General features: G+C 39.2%; 2 protein-coding genes across 3 annotated transcripts; one reads left to right on the forward strand and one right to left on the reverse strand.

Annotated features, from left to right (window-relative positions):
* Window positions 1–61: 61 nt before the first annotated feature.
* Window positions 62–10,825, reverse strand: LOC122327288 (calpain-2 catalytic subunit-like). 2 transcript variants are annotated; one of them, XM_043222517.1, is made up of 22 exons: window positions 10,487–10,825; window positions 9,779–9,848; window positions 9,583–9,675; window positions 7,110–7,228; window positions 6,200–6,333; window positions 4,772–4,940; window positions 4,570–4,653; window positions 4,411–4,496; window positions 4,033–4,098; window positions 3,782–3,942; window positions 2,884–3,053; window positions 2,739–2,750; window positions 2,443–2,654; window positions 2,293–2,329; window positions 1,537–1,602; window positions 1,403–1,460; window positions 1,254–1,318; window positions 1,062–1,130; window positions 889–967; window positions 691–807; window positions 475–533; window positions 62–364 (listed from the first exon to the last, which is right to left on the reverse strand). In XM_043222517.1, exons 1-22 carry the CDS (start codon window positions 10,721–10,723, stop codon window positions 341–343), a joined length of 2,187 nt encoding a protein of 728 aa, XP_043078452.1. In that variant the 5' UTR covers window positions 10,724–10,825; the 3' UTR covers window positions 62–340. The 2 variants fall into 2 exon arrangements, with proteins under 2 accessions (XP_043078452.1, XP_043078453.1); XM_043222518.1 differs by lacking the exon at window positions 9,583–9,675 and having other exon boundaries at window positions 10,487–10,824.
* A 7,359-nt stretch (window positions 10,826–18,184) lies between these two features.
* Window positions 18,185–20,454, forward strand: LOC122327289 (calpain-2 catalytic subunit-like). The gene is made up of 4 exons (XM_043222519.1): window positions 18,185–18,474; window positions 19,232–19,301; window positions 19,862–19,980; window positions 20,317–20,454. Exons 1-4 carry the CDS (start codon window positions 18,238–18,240, stop codon window positions 20,452–20,454), a joined length of 564 nt encoding a protein of 187 aa, XP_043078454.1. The 5' UTR covers window positions 18,185–18,237.
* Window positions 20,455–21,532: the final 1,078 nt, after the last annotated feature.

The raw sequence follows: 21,532 nt of genomic DNA on the forward strand, positions 1-21,532 counted from the left end.
TCCTAGAGCGACCGGAAAAGCCGCTTTACTAAATCCAGTCATGCACGAAAGCACAAGTTTGTACAGTGTCAAAAGTGTTTAATTATGACATTTTGAGAGAAAACGTTCATAACAATTCACACGCACTTTTTTTTTATTATACAGTGGTTAAGATTCTCCTTGTTTAAGGATGCTTGCATTTGTAAACGAAAATAGTGTGCCAATGTCAAACGCAGTAAAATCATGCAACACTTTGGAAGTAAGACTGGTCGAAAGTGCAATAAACAACTGAAAAAAATGAAAGTAAATACAATTTAAAACATGTAATCCTTTTTCGCTCTGGAGTTTGGAGATGATTCCCCTAAATCATAGTGAAGTTCAGCCACTAAAAAAAAAACAATGAAATGTGTTTGAAAAGCAGGTGTGTATTTTGTTTTTAAAATGAAATTTTTATTTTAATTGTTATCATTTTTTTAATGTTATAGCGCAACAAACCTGCTGAAAGTCCATTTCAATGAAGCCACTTTTATGGGGATCCAGCTTTTTGAATACGCCTGAAAATGAGAAGTAAGTTCACTAAAGATGCTCCAAAACACCAGAGGGCGCCGACACTAGAAAGGGACCGCTATATACAGGCCTAAACACAATCTGCAGACATTTACGTGCTAAATTAGCCAACTTATTTCATAACCAAACAGCCAAGGGACTTACGGAACATCATCTCCAGACGCATGAGGCAGGCCACAAAGTTATCAAAGTCGAGAGTCATGTCCGCCTCACCGTAACGTGCTACCAGTAGCTGGAATATAGTGTTATTAAGAGTGAAACCTAGAAGAGGAAAAAGAACATAAGCAGTGAATCTTAAAATATGCCACCAAAATGGTTTCCGCGAGAGCATCTGAGACTCACCGGCTTCTTTCAGCGCCAAACGCAGCTCTGGAGTGCTTATTGTTCCTGAATTATCCATGTCATTCTTCTTGTAAATTCCCTGGGGTTATTATAAAACAGAGCGACATGTCAGGACGTCAAGAAATTCTTTTAAATTGATAGTTGCGTTTAAAGGCTTCTGGTGTATGTCTTACAAGGTATCGCTGAATTTTCTTCCACAGAGTAGCGAACTCTCCCAAACCTAGTTTTCCATTCCCGCTGTCCTGAAGTACAGTTAAAGGAAATTTACAATTCAACGACACCAAATTCTTGTTATTCAAGACTCAAGAGCACACGTCATGTTAACACAAACAACGAAAAGCAAGCAACCGCAGCCGAGAGGATACATCCATGAGGTTCACCATGACACGACAGGTCTCCAAACTGAAGCCGTCCGTCTTTATGTCAGTTCCTACAAAACAACGTAAAGAAGCTCCTCAGACTCAGACTCCTCATTAAATCTCGAGCATAAAAGAGAGGATGCAAGAGTACTTGCGTTTTGCGATGATTTTGTTTAAGATAGTCGAGAGCTCTGAGGCTGAGATTTCCATGTCCTATAGAGAGAAGTGTGGTTTGATTGCCATGCTTTTCAAAAAATTTGTTTATAGCATATCAAACCAAGCTACTTACAGCTCCGGCGAGTTTTACGAACATGCCTCTGAATCCAGAATCGACTTGACTGTCTGAGACAGTCTCCTGAAAACAAGAGGAAAGGTTCAATAAGACCTTTTGACAATATCTTACTATTACTATCAAATATGTAGTAGTAGTAATAATTATAATTAGTAGTAGATTTATGATTATTTATTAATGTATTAGTAGGAGTAGTAATTATATTTATAAATTTATTCAAATTTGTATTGATTAATTTGTTGAGTATTTACTCTTAATATTATTATAAAACTCAAAATTATAATTAAATTAATTTTGTAATTATTTTAAGCATGAATCAACAATTTCTCACAGAGGAAAATATAAATAGAAGCTATATTTTCATCCATTTATACAAATTTCTGAAATACTGCATTCAAAAATTACAAGCAAGTGGAAAAAAAAACCTAAAATTCCCATGAGATACGAATAGACTTATTAGAGGAAGATATATACGTTTTCTATCGAATTTGAAAATTTGCATATAAACTGACTATACAAAAACAGTGACTTTGCATTAACATATTCGATTTTATATTAAACTTGCATTTTTATTGCTACTTTGCACCAATTTCACAGATAGTGCTAATTTTGTCCTCTTCAACGCATGGGATGGAAACAATGCTTTATTCACTTTTTTTTGCGGTATTTCAATTTTCTGCAACTTTGGATGGAAACACAGCTAGTGTAATGCTGTTGACTTTTAGAAGCTCTGCAATCTTGTGAGTCGCTTACATCAGGTAATTCAGCATCCACAGGGTCATCACACGGTCTGGGAATAAACATGAGATTATTCTATCAAATTCAGAACCAAGTGCTCAAAATGAAAAGATACAGTCGTATCGGCATATACTAGAGAGAGTTGACACAGGTGAGATACATTACAGTGTTTCGGTCTGTTTTTCAGAAAAGACGCGCAGGCAAAAGTCTCCGTCCTTGTTGGCTTCGAAGGTGGACGGCACGACGAGGTACTCCCCAGGAGGCAGCTTGAAGCGCGTGCAGACCTCTCTTAGATTAATGAAAGTCTCTGAGCGAGCTTTCTGAGCGTGCGTCAGGAAGAAGTTCTTATCGAGGTGCACTTCACGCTGACCGTGAAACTGACAGAGACAGAGGCCAATCGGTAAGCCAGAAGTTAACACCATGACTGATCAAGAGAAATGCCTTCGTAGTTTAACTCTTACCTGTGAAGGTAACTGTGGAAGCAAACAAAAAGAAATCTTGGCGTTATATGAATTGAATCTGAGGGTTCTACTGAATTAATTATGTTCAGTTCCTCTCCATACATCATAACGACAATGTTAAGATACTCCTGGTGTCTCCACCGACCTCATAAATGGCAAAGCCGATTGTGTGCATGTCCTCTCCAGATTTCCTCAGACGCCGCCGGTTCTTCTGGATCAAACCCACCACGAAACTGCAGCCTACCTCGTTATCACCTGGATCATCATCTTCTTCGTTCAGCTTAATCACATACTGAGGATTCATCCAGAATGTGTCTGAGGGGCAATGAATAGGTTCTGTCAGCAGGATTATTAAAGAAACCAAACCAACCAAACTTCAGATGGTTTGAGATTGAGATAAAATACGCAAAACTACAATAGAAACTCATTTATTGAATGTTTTAATCAAAGTTGCATCGAATAAAGCACCGTTTCCATCCAACAAGATGAAGTGAACAAAATCATCACTTCCTGATAATTTGACATACAAACATTTGCTTCAGTAGGAGAAGCCATTGTGGTTTTTTTTGCATGAATAACTTGTGCAGACATGAGGTAATTTAGGAGGTAATTATAGTGGTTCAGGCAGTAATGCAATTGCATTGCGCAAAGTCACGTTTTTGTTGTGAATTGAGGAATTTATTCTGTTATTGTGTGTACATGTTGTTGTTTTTTAGCATAGTTTTCTTATTGGATAAATTTTTTTTACATTATGCGCATCTTTGTGCTTCCATTCAGTATTTTTATGCAGTATACCAAAATGCCAATATGTAAAAAAAAATGTAATGCGCAAAAAAACACTTGATGAATGGGTGTAGTCGCCAGCAATATTACCAAACAAACTAAACTGAACTTCGAAAGACTAAAATGCTGCTAAAATATTAAAATGGGAATTAGCAAAACTTGTGCACTCAACCGAGGGGGACAATTTAAATGAACTGAACCACAAAAAAGGATCTGATTCCCAATGCCTGATGGTGTGTGTTGGTGTTTTTTGTGCTCACAAGGGTTGTTTCTGCAGCCTCCAGCGGTGGAGCCTTTCCTCCATGTGCCGTCGTGGTTGGTCACGGCCCAGTGTTTAACCGAATCGCTGGTGATGGCATCCGGCGTCAGGGTGCAGATCTCAATACGAGAGTATTGGCTGAGAAAATCTGTGAATGACATCCTGAACAGACAGAGAAAACAGAAACGTCAAAAACAAGCGTCAAGATTACGCTAAATCTAGATCCATAGATAAAGACGTTTGTGAGCGCACCAAAATTCTCCATCTTCGGCGCTGGCGTTCGGCCGCTCCGAAGAGATGTTGTTCCACTCGGATGAACTAAATGAAAGAAAAAATAAACAATTTAGATTACTATCGGTGATGCTACCGTTTCCACATTCGTGCCACAATATATCCATTAAAACGTAAAAAAAGAATTGAGCGTAATTCACAGAGTTCATATATTAGTCAAGATTTCTTGCATCCTTGGTTTCAGTTGTTCCTTAACTTTTTTGCAAATTTAGATTGAAGTTATTGGCGAATCATGATTTGTTCGTAAAGATGTTTGTGTGCAGAATACTCATTGTCAGCGAATGAGACCCACAGTTTTTCATCATATTTTCATTAACAGTTTAAACCTTAAAACCTTACCCATCGCTCCAGGCTCCGGTCCACTCCACCTGCCCCCAAGGGTTGCGCATGCGAACCAGTTTCTCCCTGCGGCCACGATAGTTCACCTGAAGCAAAGCAGAATGTACTATATATATAACGTAAAAATCTATAATTAAAAAAAGAGGCCTCTATACGTACCTCGGTCGCCCCGGTGAGCGAGTAAGCGTGGCCTTTCACCAGCTTCTGACGGGTGACGGCTTCTGAATCAGCCGCACTAGTGATCTACGTCACAGAATTAAAAATAAAACAGGAAAATCTGAAAATGGGAGGGGCTTATGACCTAAAAGTGATTGCTGATTGGTCAAATAATAATAAACTTATACTGGCAGAGGAACCTCACATCAATGGAGCAGCCCAGCAAAGCACCAGCCTCCAGGGCTTTCTGGATGATCTGAAACATGTTGGAAGGAGCTTTGCTCAGCTCGTAGCTCTCAGCGATGCCTCCGGTGAAATCCTCGAAACCCTCGCTGGTGGATCCTCCAGACAGAGCTTCGTAACACCCATTAACCCTGCCAGAGACCATAAAACATGAACATTACATGCACGCACATGTCTGTCAGCTCGGGTTGAGAAACTATTTAAAACACACTGTTAAACAATCTCATTTAGTGAAACTAAGTTAATAGTTGTTTCACACATATGAATGTCTATGAAAAGGATGGAGCTCCATTTAGGGTTTATGAAATGACTTCCTTCTCTTTTATGTCATGGTCAAATATTTACTGAGTGGTTAACCTTTCATTCACTACAAATAACTGCCTATAGATGTGCTGTAGTAATCACATGTCTTTCCAAATCCAAAAATGGCGTTGTGGTGCCAAATTATTGAATAAAATCATTATTTTTGTTTTCTTTCCATACAAAAATGTATTCTCATACATATTTTTGTAGGCCAAAACCCAGAAAGAAGTTAGCGTTTTTGATTTCATGATCCTGAAGTCAGTGGATTGTTTGAATGGGCTTTTAAGGTACGTGACGAACACAAGCTCAACATGTGCTCATGTTTTCTTTTCTTCTATAAAATAAAACGCATTAGTAAGAATAATTGTGATAAAACACGAACGCTTTATACAGTTTTGTTTGTCACATAGCCAATGCAAAAATCCGACTGGGTTTTGTTTAAAAGAATTCGGTTGACGTTTAATTACGGCTTGCCATACACAAGCATGTCATCACTGCAGCACTGCTTTTCACCCCTACTATAAATGTTCTCTTATGACATCGCCACTAGTGGGCGGGGCCATTCCCACTGTTCACATGAGGGTTCCAAAATTAGTTTGGTCACTGGCTGTAAAAGCATTATTGGACACAACAAATGCCACCAACAACAGCTGATTCATTATGTGCTCAGATGGCAATGATGAATGCTAAAGAATGAGAGTAAGAGAGAGATATATAGCTAGGAAGTTCAAGCTACTTTAAAGATGGTGAGAACTAAGTTAAAAACATGCCACAAAAAATGACACACCCTTATTCCAGGAATACACCTGCTGTAGGTAACACCTGCCGAACCTGTATGCAAACTTAATTAACGTCCAGATCCGTCCAACCAGAACGTCCAAACAGAACGTGTAGACCTTCTTATTTTTTTTTTGCGCTAATCTTTTAATTCATGTAAAAGTCTCCAAATGACAAATTAAACCGGGAGTAATCATTCAAATCGATTGACCTTCCTAACGAAAACAAAAGGGAGTAACTTGTTGTTCATTCCTAAAGAGTAGGTTCCACGAACAAGTCGAGGTAGTTCGCAAGAAAACAACACACTAACTTCGCATAGGCCTTCTCCAGCAGGGCGCTCCAGAACTCGTTTCCCTCGGCGGAGTGAACAAAAACCAGTTCGCCGTCTTTCACCGGCAGCCGGTCATCGATGACGACATCCACCCACTCCCCAAACTGCCAGAACTAAAGGATAAAGGTGAGGAGTACAGACTTGCATTACATGTTTAATCTAAAAAGTGTGTGAAACTTCTAAGACAAGCATATACAAGCGTGAAATATTACTGCATTGAAATTAGAAAGCAAAAAGCAACTTTTTGGAGACTTGTTGGACATGAACTATGTATTATGATGGCTTTTAGACATATACTATGATATTATTGTGTTTTTTGGTCGTGTGTTGTGGTATTTAAACGTTTTTTAAAGAAGCAACTTTTGCTCACCAAAGCTGCATTTATTTGATCAAATATACAGTAAAACTGTAATATTGTGAACTATTTTTAGTTTAACTTAACTGTTTTCTTTTGAATATATTTTATAATGTAAATTGTTCCTGTGATACAAAGTTGAATTTCGAGCATCATTACTTCAGTGTCACGCAGCGTCTTACAGTATTACCGTGTTTATTTGTTACGGCAATATACTGTTTTCTGTGCATTCATTACGATAATACCATAATACCCTGATAATACAGACGTATTCTTAAAAAAATACTTTGAGGTAGCATGTAAACATAATGGCATATGATTACAGTTTCCACAATGAATACCATCAATGTACCATGGTGCCACCACAGTATTTTTAAGGAGTGGCATACATTTTTTATAATACTAATACAGTTATAAAAAGCACTGAGCAATAACCCACTGCACAAAAAAATGTCCACGCTGTCTATTAGCAAACCAATGAATGTGTTTTGCAACATCTATAAGGCTAAGTGACACGTTTACTTTCGTAGATACCTGGAAATGGAAGATTCCTGCATAATTGTCACTAAAGCTTTGTCCATTGGGCACCACTCGCGCCAGAACATCTTCATTCAGGGTCAGAGAGGCAATGGCCGCTAGCAGCCAGCAGTCACCTGAGAGACAACGAGACAGGAAGTGAGACTGAGTTTACGACCGTTCTGTGGCCTGTCGCTAAAACAGCCAGATGCAGGCTTTCAGAAAGATCTTCTGATGCGAAAAAGAAGTCACCTAGTATTACACTTGCATTCAGAATGCAAAATGAAACTATTTATAAGCCGACATTCAAAGCACCCGCAGACAAGCAAGAACAGGCACATTTTAAAGGACTCACGGGGGAACTCATGATCGAACCAGGCAGCCAATGGGCGCCGCTGTGGTTTTCGTGTCACGCCGAAGTGGTGAGCTGCAAATGTCGAGGCAGCACACGCATGTAGAAAATGCAGAGACTTGAGTCTGCCCTCCTCAAAAGACAATAGGCTGCTTTTCCTGCTGCCTGACACATGTGTCGCATTAAGAGTCCGTGTGTGTTTCCAATCGAGATTTACGGGAGAAATGCAGCCAAGTTCTTCTCTGTTTAACTGCGGCCTTTAATAACGAAAGCAGTTGTGCGCAAAATCCCTCAGGATAGGTTTGGATGGTTTGTATTATGCGTTTGGCTCAGCCATTGAGTTAGCGGTGAACACGACGAACAGGAAGGAATAAGGCAAATTAAGTGAGGTTAGGTACTAAAGGGGAGGGTAAAGTTAACAAAGCTACTAGTTTAAGGTTAGACAATGTACACGGAGGTAAAAAACAGAGCTAGCTCGGCAGTTTTTACTAGTTTTTGCTATTTTAAAAAAGGAGATAATCTACTACAGACTAATTATGTGTTACAGTGCAACTGCTTGCAGACGTTTTCAAAACACAAATCCAATAACTGCACACACGAAATCCAAGCATCTCTTGCAAAAGAGATTACAGACACATTTCAAAAGCAAACACATTTGCCATTATGTTATATTTTCGGATATACCATACACAGTTATTCAAAACCTAAAGCTCTTTTTTCATAAGCTCCTGCGTGCATTTCTCTTCAAGATCGAAGTTAATTGGTAGAGAGATGAAAAATGCATGATTGAAAACAAACTTTTGCAAGCATTAGCGGCTGTGAATACAGTATTACACAACTAGATGAAGCGGAGGTCGAACAAGCGGTTTCATTTTTGATCCGAGAAGTGCGTCGCGAAGCGACCGAGAATATATAACTTGATCTGTGACCTATTTATATTATAGGCCTATTCTAAAGCCGCGATTGGTGGATGTTAAGTAAGGTACGCAGTGTTCGCACATGTGAGGAATTAGTTTGAGGTACTGATGAGTTTTGATTGGTTGTGTTTGAAACAGAAATCAAGATACTTCCTGTTAGGTATTTGTGCGTTACCTAGATCATTTTGTGTTGTATTTTGCAAAAAGCGTTTTATGAGTCAAAGTCAAGATTAGAGAGAATTAGCATGTGGTTTTGCAGATTTGGTGTGTGTTTCTGGTATTTGAGTGTTAGGTGTCAGAAATTATGTGTCAAGTATTTATTTAGCGTTTAAGCAGTTAAAAAAAACTGTATTGTATTATTTATTGATATTTTTAAGCTTTTATTTTTTTGATGTTCAGTTTTTGTTTGTTTTTTTTAGTTTATGTTTCGGTCAGTTTTGTTGTAGTTCACTTTATTTAATTAATTTCATTTTAGTTTTAGCTTTTTATTTGTTTCTTGGCAACATTTCTAATCTGTACTCTTCAAATAATGTTTCTTTTTTAATTTATTTCAGCTTATTTCAGTTTGAGAAAAAATTTTGCCTAGTTTGAGTTAACAATAACCACCCTGGAATGAGCACTATAAGTTAAAAGCATCCTTCAAATGCTGACCCACCCTTTTTCTATGAATTACATTGTGTGTGTGTGTGTGTGTGTGTGTGTGTGTGTGTGTGTGTGTGTTTGTTCACAATGTTCACAAGGAACTTAACTCATTGTTAAGACTTCGTGGAAATAATAATAGGTTTCACCACAGTTTTAATTAATGAAATTAGCGAGTTAGATAACGCATAAATGAACGCCACTATCATAAACATTCAAGAAACAAACCAACTTGTTTTCTTTCTTGGTTCAGTCAATTGAAAGCATAAATCTAATTTTAGTAGTTACTTTTTAGTTAAAGCCTCTTCGTTGTCGCTTACGTACTACATCTGTGACTTACGTACAGATTTAGAGCCCGAAACAGCACTAATAAAGTACTCTTTAAGATTTAGGAGAGCATCCTAGAGCAAAAGTAGCATAACTTTTGCTTTCCGTTTAAAGTAATTAAGTAAATTAGTTACCTTTTTTGAAAAAATCATGCAGTGAAGCACATAATAGAACATTTTTACAACGTTGATTGTGCCATGGCAGGCAACGGGCTAATTTTCTGGTTTGAGGAGGTTGAAACGTTAAGCTGACTTACAGATATCCCGTGTTTGAAGTATTAATTTAAGGAGAAGAGGTCGAGAAGGAATCTGTGACTCAGTAAATTGCGTTGTTTGCTCGGAGACACCACCTGCATAACGAACAGATTCTTCACATCTAGTCAAACCAGAAGGACCGACAGAGAACCTCAGCATGTGCTCCTTGCAGGTAGATTAATATTTCTAATCTTTTACCCAGAGCTCCTTGACAGATATCCGTCCGTGTGGCTCCGCCGACGATGAATTGTGGATTTGAGCACAGCTCCTGCAAAACACACAGACAGAACCCCCTTTGAAATGTAAAATGAGGCTAATAATGCTGAAAAGGACAGCATATAGACACCAAAACAGCGAGATTAAACTAACACGTGGGTCATAGATGATCATAAAACATATTTAGTTAGCTCTGTTAGAACAGCATCTGTTGATCTGAAAGCCTGGTGATTAAACAGAATAAACAGAAATCGGATCGAGTAACCATAGCGACAGCACGCCGGTCGAATTATTATCGCTGTTGGTCGTAAACAAGACGTTATACAGGTTTGTGACTTTGTGCCACATTTATAGCAGCAGCCAGCAGTACGCTATATGGGTCAAAATTAGCTGTAGACTTAAACATATGTATTAAGTAAAGTTTTCCATTCTGCAAACTTCATTTTTGATTAGTAATATGCATTGCTAAGTATTTCATTTCAGGCGATTTTCTCAACCTTGAAGTTAATAAAAGCACGCAGGAGCGCGCAAAGAGAACGCAGGAGCGCGCAAAGAAAGAGGCCTGGAGGATAACGGTCCGACATAACAACAACTTAAAAGTAGAATAGAAAGTAGGTCTACATGATTTCCCCTCTCTGCCAGTGAACGCCGGATGCCCTTAATGTTTAAGCTGTGATACCGAAAGCATACCCGAGGTCTCTTCCAGGTTATTCCTCTTGTTTTGTACGAGCTGGGTCCGAGTTCTTTAAAGCCCAGGGATTCGGGTGCGGCTGGGAAATACGGGTCCGAGAACAGGGTCCCCGCGCCGAGGCTCTGTCTCCTGAGCGCCTCGTAGTCCTGGTTCAGGTATTTGCTGGCATTGGCGTTAGTCCCGAAGCCCGCAGCCTGCGCTCTCTTCTTGGCCAGGGTTGAGGCGACTCCTGACATTTTTTTTTTCCGCTTCCGAGGAGCCCAAACGATATCAGAGAAATGTCAAAACGTCTCGATCCTTCAACTTAGTTCACCGCGACTCTCCGCCCCAAACTTTCCAGGCGTGGCCGGGCTGTCATGAGCGCGTTATTGCGCGTTTTTACGCGCTCAGTAAAGATAAGGAAGAAGTGCGTAAACATAAACACACCGACAGCGTCTGCGAAACGACAGATCTGACTGATAACGGGTCACTGATGCTGCATGTGGTAGACTATTAAGATATTAACGGCTACTTTTGTTTTAAAGAACGTCGGGCTGTTTATTGTTTACATAAATATAGAGCAAGTTCATAATGGCATGTGGAGAAACAGTGATGCCAGTTTGATATTACATTAATAATGGGTTTTGGTGCGCAAATATCCTAGGCTACTTGTGCGCGCGTAATATTTCAGACATGTTCGTTCATTCTGATATTTTCTTCTTAGCGGTATAAAGTTGTAAAAATATGATTAGCTTCACAGCAGTACCATCTGCCGGATATTTAAAATCGGTCGGGTATGGAAACGCCCATTTGTTTTGATTGATGTGTTAACCAGATTATGCAGCATACTATAAACCTATATCTCTAAACCTATAGCTCTTTACGTGAGCACTGAATTACATTTTCTTTTTCAAAATAATGGCACAACTGAATAGAACATGCAAAGAAAATCTGGATCTTTTTTATTTTATTTTTATTTATTTTCTTGTTTTCGCCCCCGACAACAACGTTGCTATTTATTCTAGCAATTTTTTTTTATTAAAATAAAATAAATATCCTATAAATTGAACTATTACTGCTAATTATTGTCATTTTAAAAAGCATGGGTTATCTAAATATGCGATTAATGACATTTTATTATAATACTGTTATTATAATTTATTTACTTCCTTTTTTTATTTCCCTCATTAAAGTGCGAAAGACCATAAGGATTGGAGGAGAGGCCTACAAGCACCCTGTAAAACTGGTGATAATCTGGGGATTAATCTTGAATTAAAAATTAAATGTCCAGAATTAAAACGATTTAAAGAAATTAAATGGTAAAACGAATTGATTCAACATGACCACAGCTTAATAAAACACAGGAATACATTAGAATTACAATATTTAACGATATTAAACCAGTGAAACGAATACTAAGTGGGTTGATTTTAATTAAAGTTATAAAGTAATTAATACTATACGGCCACCGTAAAATAACAAAACTACAGTAACAATTAAAACTAAATCTAAAATGCTTTAAAATATTTAATGCATTATCTAATTGTTATATAGGCAAACTGTTAGCAATTAACTTAATACATTAGTTAAGTATCAAAATAGGCTAATTCACCCTTATAGGCTGCATATTTATTTATTTTTTTAAAGCAATGAGACTTTAGATTCCTGCACTTGCTATACTTTATAGTTCAGTACAGTAAAAGTATTACAAATGAGCTTTAATAGTCGTTTTATAATCAATAGGGAATGTAAATGGCAGCAGAGCTAATAAGGGATCTTCTGCTGCCATCCACTGGTTATAAAGGTAATTTTAATGTCGTTTTCATCTTAAAAGTTTTGCCATATAAATGATCTTGTTAAATAACACGGAAATGTATGTCAATTATTCTTTACTGTGTTGCAGTTTTCTGTTGTTGCCGTTTTCTCGTTCAATTTTTGGCAAGAGGAGAGGTTTCTGTGAGGGCCTCGAGAATCGAACTATATAAACCGCAGCATTAAATGAGCTTTTGTGCAACGTCTTGTGCAGCATTGGGGAACATGTGGCGGACCATTTTCTTCTGGACGCTGTCCTTTGCCAAGTCCAAGAAGAAGAGGTGCGTCCGGTCATGTCACATCAGCAGGAAGCTAATATTCTGTATTTTCACATCTACATGGGAAAAAAATAAAGTCTATGAAACCAAGCATAGTGTTTGTTGTTTTTTCCCTGCTGTGCAAACCAAACTGAGACATCGGTGTATCGTGCCACCCCTAGTACATAGTTTAAAAATAAAGAGAGAGAGAGAAAATTTCATGTTGAGCAGGTTATTTTGATAGCCTGTGATTGATATAAAGCTGCTCTTAACTTAATAAATATTTCCTAATAATTTACTCAACCCCATGTCATCCAACATGTTCATATTTTTCTTTCTTCATTTGTCAAAGAAGTCAAGGTTTTTCTCCAAATTGCAAATTGCGCACCTAGTTCTATTTTATAAAGATTTGAGTTCAGCGCATTTTCGCTGCCTCTCTTGTCTATGTTTTTGCACGGCTTATCCCGTTCACATCTACTTCTGGTACTGTTTTCATCTGATTATCTCGTTGGCACTGTATTTGTCTATCGCTTTTTCCAACTAGGGTCTGCCTCACGCACGGCTGTTGCACGAATGCTGTCATGTTTTATCCTGCATACGATTCTATCCCTGATAAGTCAATCACTCAAATCGCTGAATTCAGTCTTTCGCCTTGTTTCATATATTTCATATATTTACATATTTTTTTAATTTAAAAGCAGGATGCATTACAAACCAGGCACGATAAGATATAATCATTTTTCCGAGCAACCTTTTTCACTGCTTTACAATAGAAAACCTACAGCTGGAATCAAAGTAAATGGAAATGTTTTACAGTCATTTATCCTATAAGATCTTGTAAACAGGTTTGTCCTTGTTCCCCACTACTTTTTCATTTACTTTTTGAGCCTTTATAAGTCAATACAAAATGTTGAAATATATATGATTGGAGGAGAATTTAAATTATGATTATATATTTTCAGAAGATGTCTTAGTTCATCCAGGCCAAGTTCTGATTTGTCACCCACTGTTCAATTTCTTTATATTAATTTAGTATACATTTACTTTACTCACTTGATATATTGAAAATGATCAACATTTTAAGCTCATTGTTCAGCTGTATTCACTATTTAAGTTGTACCTTCTCTTTGTCTAGTCATAGTCGTGCTACTCTGGCCTGTGTTACTTTGGATTTGTTTTATTATTAAATATCACATTTGTCATCTGCCTGTTTCCTGCCTGTCTACACAATCTGACAATACTGGAGTTCCTAAAAGCTAGTAGTTTCTAAATTTCAATCAAACATATCTAGATAGAACCTTTTAGTGTATTTTGTCCCAGTAAAGTTTTGAATCATTAAAGATGAATATACCCCCATGAGTCTTTTATGCCTTTTCCAAACATACATATAGACCTTTTTCTTTGCTTCTCCACAGAGGGCGCCATAGCGGAGAGTGACTTCCTGTAGAATGCTCCGTTTGCTGCAACAGTAATGATAATAAGGATTATTTATAAGGAATTCCTTTAAAGTACTTGTTTTGTGTGCAATGGGTAACTTTGCGTTCCTTGAAAAAGGTCTATAGAAATAAGCAGCATTTTACAGATTGGGATAACATGGTATAATGATATGGCGAGGAAAACGCAATCTGCATGTGAACCCATGCTTTCCGCTGCCTGATGATAAAGATTTTCTTCTGATGAAAAATATGCCTTCAAATGTTCTCAATAACATATATATCTAAGAAAATCTTAAAAATCTTTTTCATCTGACTGAATAAATGTTCTTGCTAACGACTCACTGATGAAATTCAATGTAAAAGATTTCAAGAGTTATCTTGTTGGTGCCTGTAGGCTGCATAACTATAATAATAATAACACTAGAACTGCAGTTAGGTACATTTTTAAAAATGTCTTAGAAATGATCTTAAGTAACTTGTTAACTTAAGAATTTGCTGAGAAGATTTTCATGAATCTATCCACTGCACGAAATTAAGGACTATACCATGTTAATGCATGTGGAACTTGTTTAGTAAACAAGAGAACACAATGAAGCTGACCCTTTTTAGGTTGGCATTAGCCCCCTATTTGTCATCTCATCCCCACTAAAATTATAAACAGCTATATTAACGATCAGGCCAGTGATGCTTCCTCAAGAAAGCTGAGACTATAACTATAATTGTGTCTAATCACTTCATATAGTAATACAGTTTTCATAAGTACAGTAAAATACTGTAAATTAAGTTATTTGTATCGTTGTATCTAATGGTCTCTCTGAGGGCTAAGCTGCCCTAATGTTGAAATCCTAGAACTGCCCCTCTGTTCAGATATGCATTATAACTATAATGAAGGCAGACAGCAAAACTAAAATGGTAATACTTTCATTGAAAAAGTTCTTTAAAACATGTTTTCAAGTACATTTATACATGCAACATTTACAGTACTGGTGGACACCCTTATGCTTGAACATGGTGTTCGTTCGCACTGTGGTTTAGATCGGGGCCCCTCCAGATCACGCCCCTCCAGGTGTCGCTAGCATCACTAACGTGAGCGCTGAAGTCCCCCAGCAGGACGATAGAGTCCCCGGTTGGAGCACTTTCCAGCACCCCTCCCAAGGACTCCAAGAAGGCCGGGTACTCTACACTGCCATTCGGCCCGTAGGCACAAATGACAGTGAGAGTCCTCCCCCCAACCCGAAGTTGCAGGGAGGCGACCCTCTTGTCCACCGAGGTAAACTCCAACACATGGCGGCTAAGCTGGGGGGCTATGAGCAAGCCCACACCAGCCCGCCGCCTCTCATTGCGGACAACACCAGAGTAGTGAAGAGTCCAGCCCCTTTCAAGGAGATGGGTTCCAGAGCCCAAGTTGCGCATGGAGGTGAGCCCGACTATCTCTAGCCGTTACCTATCTACCTCCCACAACAACTCAGGCTCCTTCCCCCCCAGAGAGGTGACATTCCATGTCCCTAAAACCAGATTCTGTGTCCAGGGGTTGGGTTGCCGAGGTCCCCGCCTTCGACTGCTGCCCAAACCCCTTACAGTCCCTCCTGCAGGTGGTAGGCCCACGGGAGGATGAGCCTGTATGGGTCCCATGGGGCAAGACCCAGCCACCAGGTGCTCGCATGCCAGCCCCAGCCCCAGGCCTGGCTCCATGGCGGGGCCTCATCTGCGTCGTACCGGGCAACGTTGTGACTATTTTTATCGTCTGTAAGGGGTGGGGGTGGACCGCTCTTTGTCTGGCTTGTCACCTAGGACCTGTTTGCCTTGGGAGACCCTACCAGGAGCGTGAGGGTCTGTAGGGAACGTTTGGCAGAGACCCCTGTTAGAGAGATCTTCAACTCCCTCCTCCGGCAGAACTTTGACCGGATCCCGAGGGTGGCTGGAGACATTGAGTCCAAGTGGACTATGTTCTCTACCTCTTTGATCGATGCGGTGGTCCGGAGCTGTGGCCGTAAAGTGGCCAGTGTCGTGGCGGCAACCTTCGAACCCGGTGGTGGACACTGGAAGTAAGGGATGCCGTCAAGCTGAAGGAGGAGTCCTAACGGGCCTTGTTGGCTTGTGGGACTCTCTTTTGCCTCCGAAGCTCAGATCACAAGTTGCTTTATTTATAGAGGAAAGGACAGGACAAGATAAGTAAAAGCAAATGGCAAACAAGGGTTTCAAACACATTTGTCGTATAAGTTATCACTAGCTACATATCTTTTTGTGCGTCAGAATCTTCATTCCTTCAGCTTCTCTGGCGCCTATACCAGTCCAAGATATTATATGGAGGTCATGTCATGACCTAGAACAAGAAGTGCTATAAGAGATGGAAGCTGAAACTGAAGGGTCAAAGGTGCATAATGTCAAGACACAACTCCAACACCGGGGACACGGGGGGGGGGACTCGACCATCACCCTGGCTGAGGTCACTGAGGTTGTTGAGAAGCTCCTCGGTGGCAAGGCACCGGGGAGGACGAGATCCTCCTGGAGTACCTCAGGTTTCTGGATGTTGTGGGGCTGTCTTGGCTGACACGCCTCTGCAGCATCGCATGGACAGTGCTTCTGGACTGGCAGATCGGGGTGGTGGTTCCTCTTTTTAAGAAGGGGGACCAGAGGGTGTGCTCCAACTATAGGGGGATCACACTCCTCAGCCTCTGGATAGAATTTCTTGGCGCAGCTGGGGGCCGGAGAGGGTCTGGTTTGATGACCACAGAATATTGTTTCTGCTTTTTGCGGATGATGTTGTCCTGTTGGCTGCATCTAGCCAAGACTTACAATGTGCGCTGGGGCGGTTTGCAGCTGAGTGTGAAGCGGTTGGGATGAGAATCAGCACCTCTAAGTCTGAGGCCATGGTTCTCAGTCGGACAAGGGTGGCTTGCCCCCTTCAGATTGGTGGGGAGCTCCTGCCTCAGGTAGAGGAGTTTAAATATCTTGGGGTCTTGTTCAAGAGTGAGGGGAGAATGGAACGAGAGATCGACAGATGGATCGGTGCAGCTTCTGCAGTAATGCGGTCACTGTACTGGTCCGTAATGGTGAAGAAGGAGCTGAGTCACAAGGCGAAGTTCTCGATTTTTCATTCCTACTCTCACCTATGGTGAGCTTTGGGTCATGACTGAAATGATGAGATCCCAGATACAAGTGGCCGAAATGAATTTCCTCCGTAGGGTGGCTGGGCGCTCCCTTAGAGATAGGGTGAGGAGTTCAGTCACTTCGAGAGAAGCCAGCTGAGGTGGCTCGGGCATGTGTTCTGGATGCCTCCTGGACATCTCCCAATGGAGGTGTTCTAGGCATGTCCCACCAGGAGGAGGCCCCAGGGAAGACCTAGGACACGCTGGAGGCACTATGTCTCTCGACTGGCCTGGGAGCACCTCAGTGTTCCCCCGGAAGAGCTGGAGGAAGTGTCTGGGGAGAGGGAAGTCTGGGCGTCCCTGCTTAGACTGTTGCCCCAGATAAGCAGTAGCGAATGGATGGATGGATGAAGTTTCCTTAACGATATTATTTAAATATCTCTAATCCAGATTAATATAAATGGTAAAATATTATTATTATTTTTGATATTTTAAACAATTTGGTATTATGTAAATTATGTACAAAGCAATTTATAATTACACTGAGCTATTGATCCATTCCTTTCACCTTAACTGAATCTTAAACAGGTGCTTATACCACCAAACCTGTCCCTAACTTGTATTTCCTGTAAGTACATTTCCTGGGTTACCTCATGCATTATTTCCAATAGGGCTGTTCTGCTGTGCTCTTCTGTTTTACATACATTCTAAATCATAAACTTCTTAAAGACATCTAATAGACATCTACTTGACATCTAAATGAAGATGTCCAATAGCTGTATTGCAGATGACCAAACAACCTAAATAATACGTCTTGCAGGTGTAAATGCAGACGTCAAGAAGACGTCTTCTAGATGTACGTGTGCTACCCACATAATACAAGGACAATAATCACACCTTTAGTCTTTGAGATAACCATACTATTCACATTAACCAAAAGGAAAACATCAGAAACAAATGGAAAACTTAAACGGAAATTCAGCGAAATGCCTGTAACAAGTGCGATGTGCTTAAAAAAATGTTAAGCAATGTTAAGCAATACCTGCCCCTGTGACTGACTCCACCTCTCACTGCTTTGTTATATAGAAGCTTTCACTTTAAAGCCAGCATCAGTCTCACACAAACACTCACACACTACACAAGCTTCAGAGGAACTTGAGTACGACTAGCAGGCAGCATGTCTAATATCGCCAAAACTATTTCTAGGAGGCAGGGTAGAGGAGAAGGATTGGGAACAAACAAGAAGGCAATTCCCTTCAACAAGCAGGACTACCAGACCCTGAAGCAGGAATGCCTGGCGAAAAAAACCCTGTTCTGTGACCCGACCTTCCCTGCTGAATCCAATTCTCTGGGATACAATGAACTCGGACCGCAGTCCTCTCAGACCAGAGGAGTCCAGTGGAAGAGACCTAAGGTACTGCAGTGTGCGTTTGCTTTCTTCCACACAGGTGGAGTTTAGGCATAACTACTATTAAAGTTATTTGTTTTAAGCAATTACCTAAATGCAAAAAAGTAAAGTAAATAAATAAAAAGTATTACAATTAATATAGAGGTTAATTGAGTATAAAATAGTAATATCAATATCAAATATTAGTATAAATACATATAAAAACTGTACTTTTTGAGTAGTTTTGTCAAGAATCCACTTTTTACCTAAGCAGAAATGTTGAAAAAGAATGTATTAAATGTAATTAAATATTAATCAATAATAATATTAATATGAGTTCAATTAGTTAAATTAAATGTTGAAACATATTTAAAATGATACATTTTTTAGTGCATTAATTCTATTGTTTTTTTATTTCACTTGAAATCAATTTAATCTTTAAGGTGATTTAACTACTAAATAAAACAGAAATGATAAAATTGAAAATGTAATTGCTGCCCTAAATTCTTAATGCGTGGAGATGATGTATCAGATGTCTTGTGAAGCAACATATAGTTCAGACGTACTTTTTTCATTTTTTTAAATATAAATTTCTCATATGAGCTGCCATCACACATGCCTGCTGTGTACCTTTCCTATCAATCCCATTTAATGATGACGATGGAAGACTGCTCCTTCTCCTTTATACATAAATATGTATACATTATGTATACATAAATAACAAATCCTAATTTAACCCCAGATTACTACCTTTTGATTGTTCTCACATTGTCCCTTTTTAAAGGAGATCTGCTCAAACCCTCAGTTCATTGTGGACGGAGCCACACGGACGGACATCTGCCAAGGAGCTTTAGGTGAGAAAAGAGCCTTTTTATCTAAAGGATAAAAGATAATCAATGGTGGATCATAACCAGGTCTTAAGTACTGCTTCAAAATGTCAAAAGAAAAAACAGGAGCAAGAGAGAAAAAATTTATTGAAAAGTTTTACATTTAAACTATGGCTTTACAAAATATAAAGACATACAAAAATATGGCTTTCGTGTCTTGCCTGATGGCAAAGAAAAACATGTCTTTCTGTCTTTGAGCATGGCAGGATTGTTGAGCCACACAAGCTCTTGCAACACACCATTGCTGTTGAGTTTAAACTCAGTAAAACAGTCATTTTAAATTTCTTTAAAGATGAGAGTTATGAGACAAAACATGTGAAGTGGTAGAACCAAAAAAGATCAAGGGAACACAAAGGATGGTCCAAAAGAGCGATGTTATGCACTGAGACCCTCAGTCAAGAGGGATGCTCCTGCACAACAAAGTATGCTAGCTTTAACAATTGTTCCCTCAAAAGCGCTGGAAGTCAATTTGCATAGGTTAATTATCTTAACACAGAAGCATCTCATGATATTTGATACATTAACAGGTGACTGTTGGTTGATGGCGGCTATTGCATCTTTGACTCTGGAAAATGAGTTTTTGGAACGTGTAGTTTCTCCTGGACAGAGTTTTACAGAGAACTATGCCGGCATCTTTCACTTTCAGGTATAAACATGCACTGGGTTCAAAATGTCTGAGACCACATTGAAGATCTGGGATTTGAAAAAACCTAATTTAAAGATGAAAAGAAAAGATGCAACATTTTAGGATAAACTTAAAATCATCTAAATAATTTAATAAAAATTTTTTTTCTCAAATTGTTAGTTGATAAATAAATTTAATCATCAAAGATCATATCACATTAGAAAAAGAAATGCAAAATGGATTATCACTGATGGTCTCAGACATTTGGACCTCATTTGAGCATTTATAACATCATTATTCCAATAAGAAATTCAAGGGACGCTGTCAGAATGATTGTTGTTGTTCATGTCTTTTTAGCTCTGGCAATATGGTGAATGGGTGGATGTTGTCATTGATGACCGACTGCCCACCAGAGATGGAAGACTGCTGTTTGTTCGTTCAGCTAATGGTTCGGAGTTCTGGAGTGCACTGTTGGAAAAGGCCTATGCAAAGTAAGTGTGTCCTGAATTTTGAAAGTTTTTCTTATATTTGAATAAAATTTAAACTAACAGAATTTTAAATCACATTAGCCAATATTTTATTCACAATTTAAATTGACATCAGGGCCCGTATTCATAGAGATTCTAAAGAATCCTCTCAGAGAGCTTAAGAACTTCTAACTAGGAGTCTTAGCATTGTTGGATGGTCTTCAGGTCAACACTGCATCACTCATCGCCATGATCCTGTCATTGACTAAATGGGCTCAGGAATACCTCCAGAAACCACTATTGGTAAACACAAGATGAAAGACACATCAAGCTTATTACCCTTCAAAATCAGAAGATGTCCAGCAGTGCCATCAGTTCAGAACTGGCAGAAAACAGTGGGACCCAGGTACAGGTCTGGAGAAATCTGACCAGACGTGGCCTTCATGGAAGAGTTGCAGCCTAAAAGCCATACCTCCATACTCAAGTATGCACGAAAACATAGGAACTGGGGTGTAGAAAAATGGCAGCATGTGCTCTGGATGGATGAGTTAAAATTTTAAATATTTGGCTGTAGCAGAAGGCGGTTTGTTTGTCGAAGGGCTGGAGAGCGGTACAATAATGAGTGTCTGCAGGCAACAGTGAAGCACGGTGGAGGTTCCTTGAACGTTTGGGGCTGCATTTCTATAAATGGAGTACAAGATTTGGTCAGGATTAATGGTGTTCTCAATGCTGAGAAATACAGGCAGATACTTATCCACATGCAATGCCATCAGGGAGGCGTATGATTGGCCCCATATTCATTCTGCAGCAGGACAACAACCCCAAACATACAAACAAGTCGCAACTGCTAGATATAAAGTCACAATTGCGAGTTATAAAGTCAGTTTTGCAAGTTATAAAGTTTTTTTTCTCAAAATTGGACTTTATAACTCGCAATTGCAAGTTTATTTCTTACAATTTTGAGAAAAAAAGTCAGGATTGTGACTTTATAAAGTCAGAATTCCAAGATATAAAGTCACAATAAAATGGAAAATTTATCTTCTATTGTGAATAAAATACTGGCTCGTTACCTAAAATTATTTATTATATATTATTGAAAATAATAT

Source organism: Puntigrus tetrazona, chromosome 22, assembly GCF_018831695.1.
Source record: "Puntigrus tetrazona isolate hp1 chromosome 22, ASM1883169v1, whole genome shotgun sequence".
In the NCBI taxonomy this organism is placed as follows: Eukaryota; Metazoa; Chordata; class Actinopteri; order Cypriniformes; family Cyprinidae; genus Puntigrus; species Puntigrus tetrazona.

Bases quoted from the DNA above. Each gene is read 5' to 3' on its own strand.
- LOC122327288 (XM_043222517.1), bottom strand. From the start codon at position 10,723: ATGTCAGGAGTCGCCTCAACCCTGGCCAAGAAGAGAGCGCAGGCTGCG. The intron at 2,330-2,442 runs GTAATGTATCTC...GTTTATTCCCAG, and splicing joins GAAAAACAGACCGAAACACT to ACCGTGTGATGACCCTGTGG. The intron at 534-690 runs GTAAGTCCCTTG...TCTCATTTTCAG, and splicing joins GCGTCTGGAGATGATGTTCC to GCGTATTCAAAAAGCTGGAT.
- LOC122327289 (XM_043222519.1), top strand. From the start codon at position 18,238: ATGTCTAATATCGCCAAAACTATTTCTAGGAGGCAGGGTAGAGGAGAA. The intron at 18,475-19,231 runs GTACTGCAGTGT...CCCTTTTTAAAG, and splicing joins TCCAGTGGAAGAGACCTAAG to GAGATCTGCTCAAACCCTCA. The intron at 19,302-19,861 runs GTGAGAAAAGAG...ATACATTAACAG, and splicing joins CATCTGCCAAGGAGCTTTAG to GTGACTGTTGGTTGATGGCG.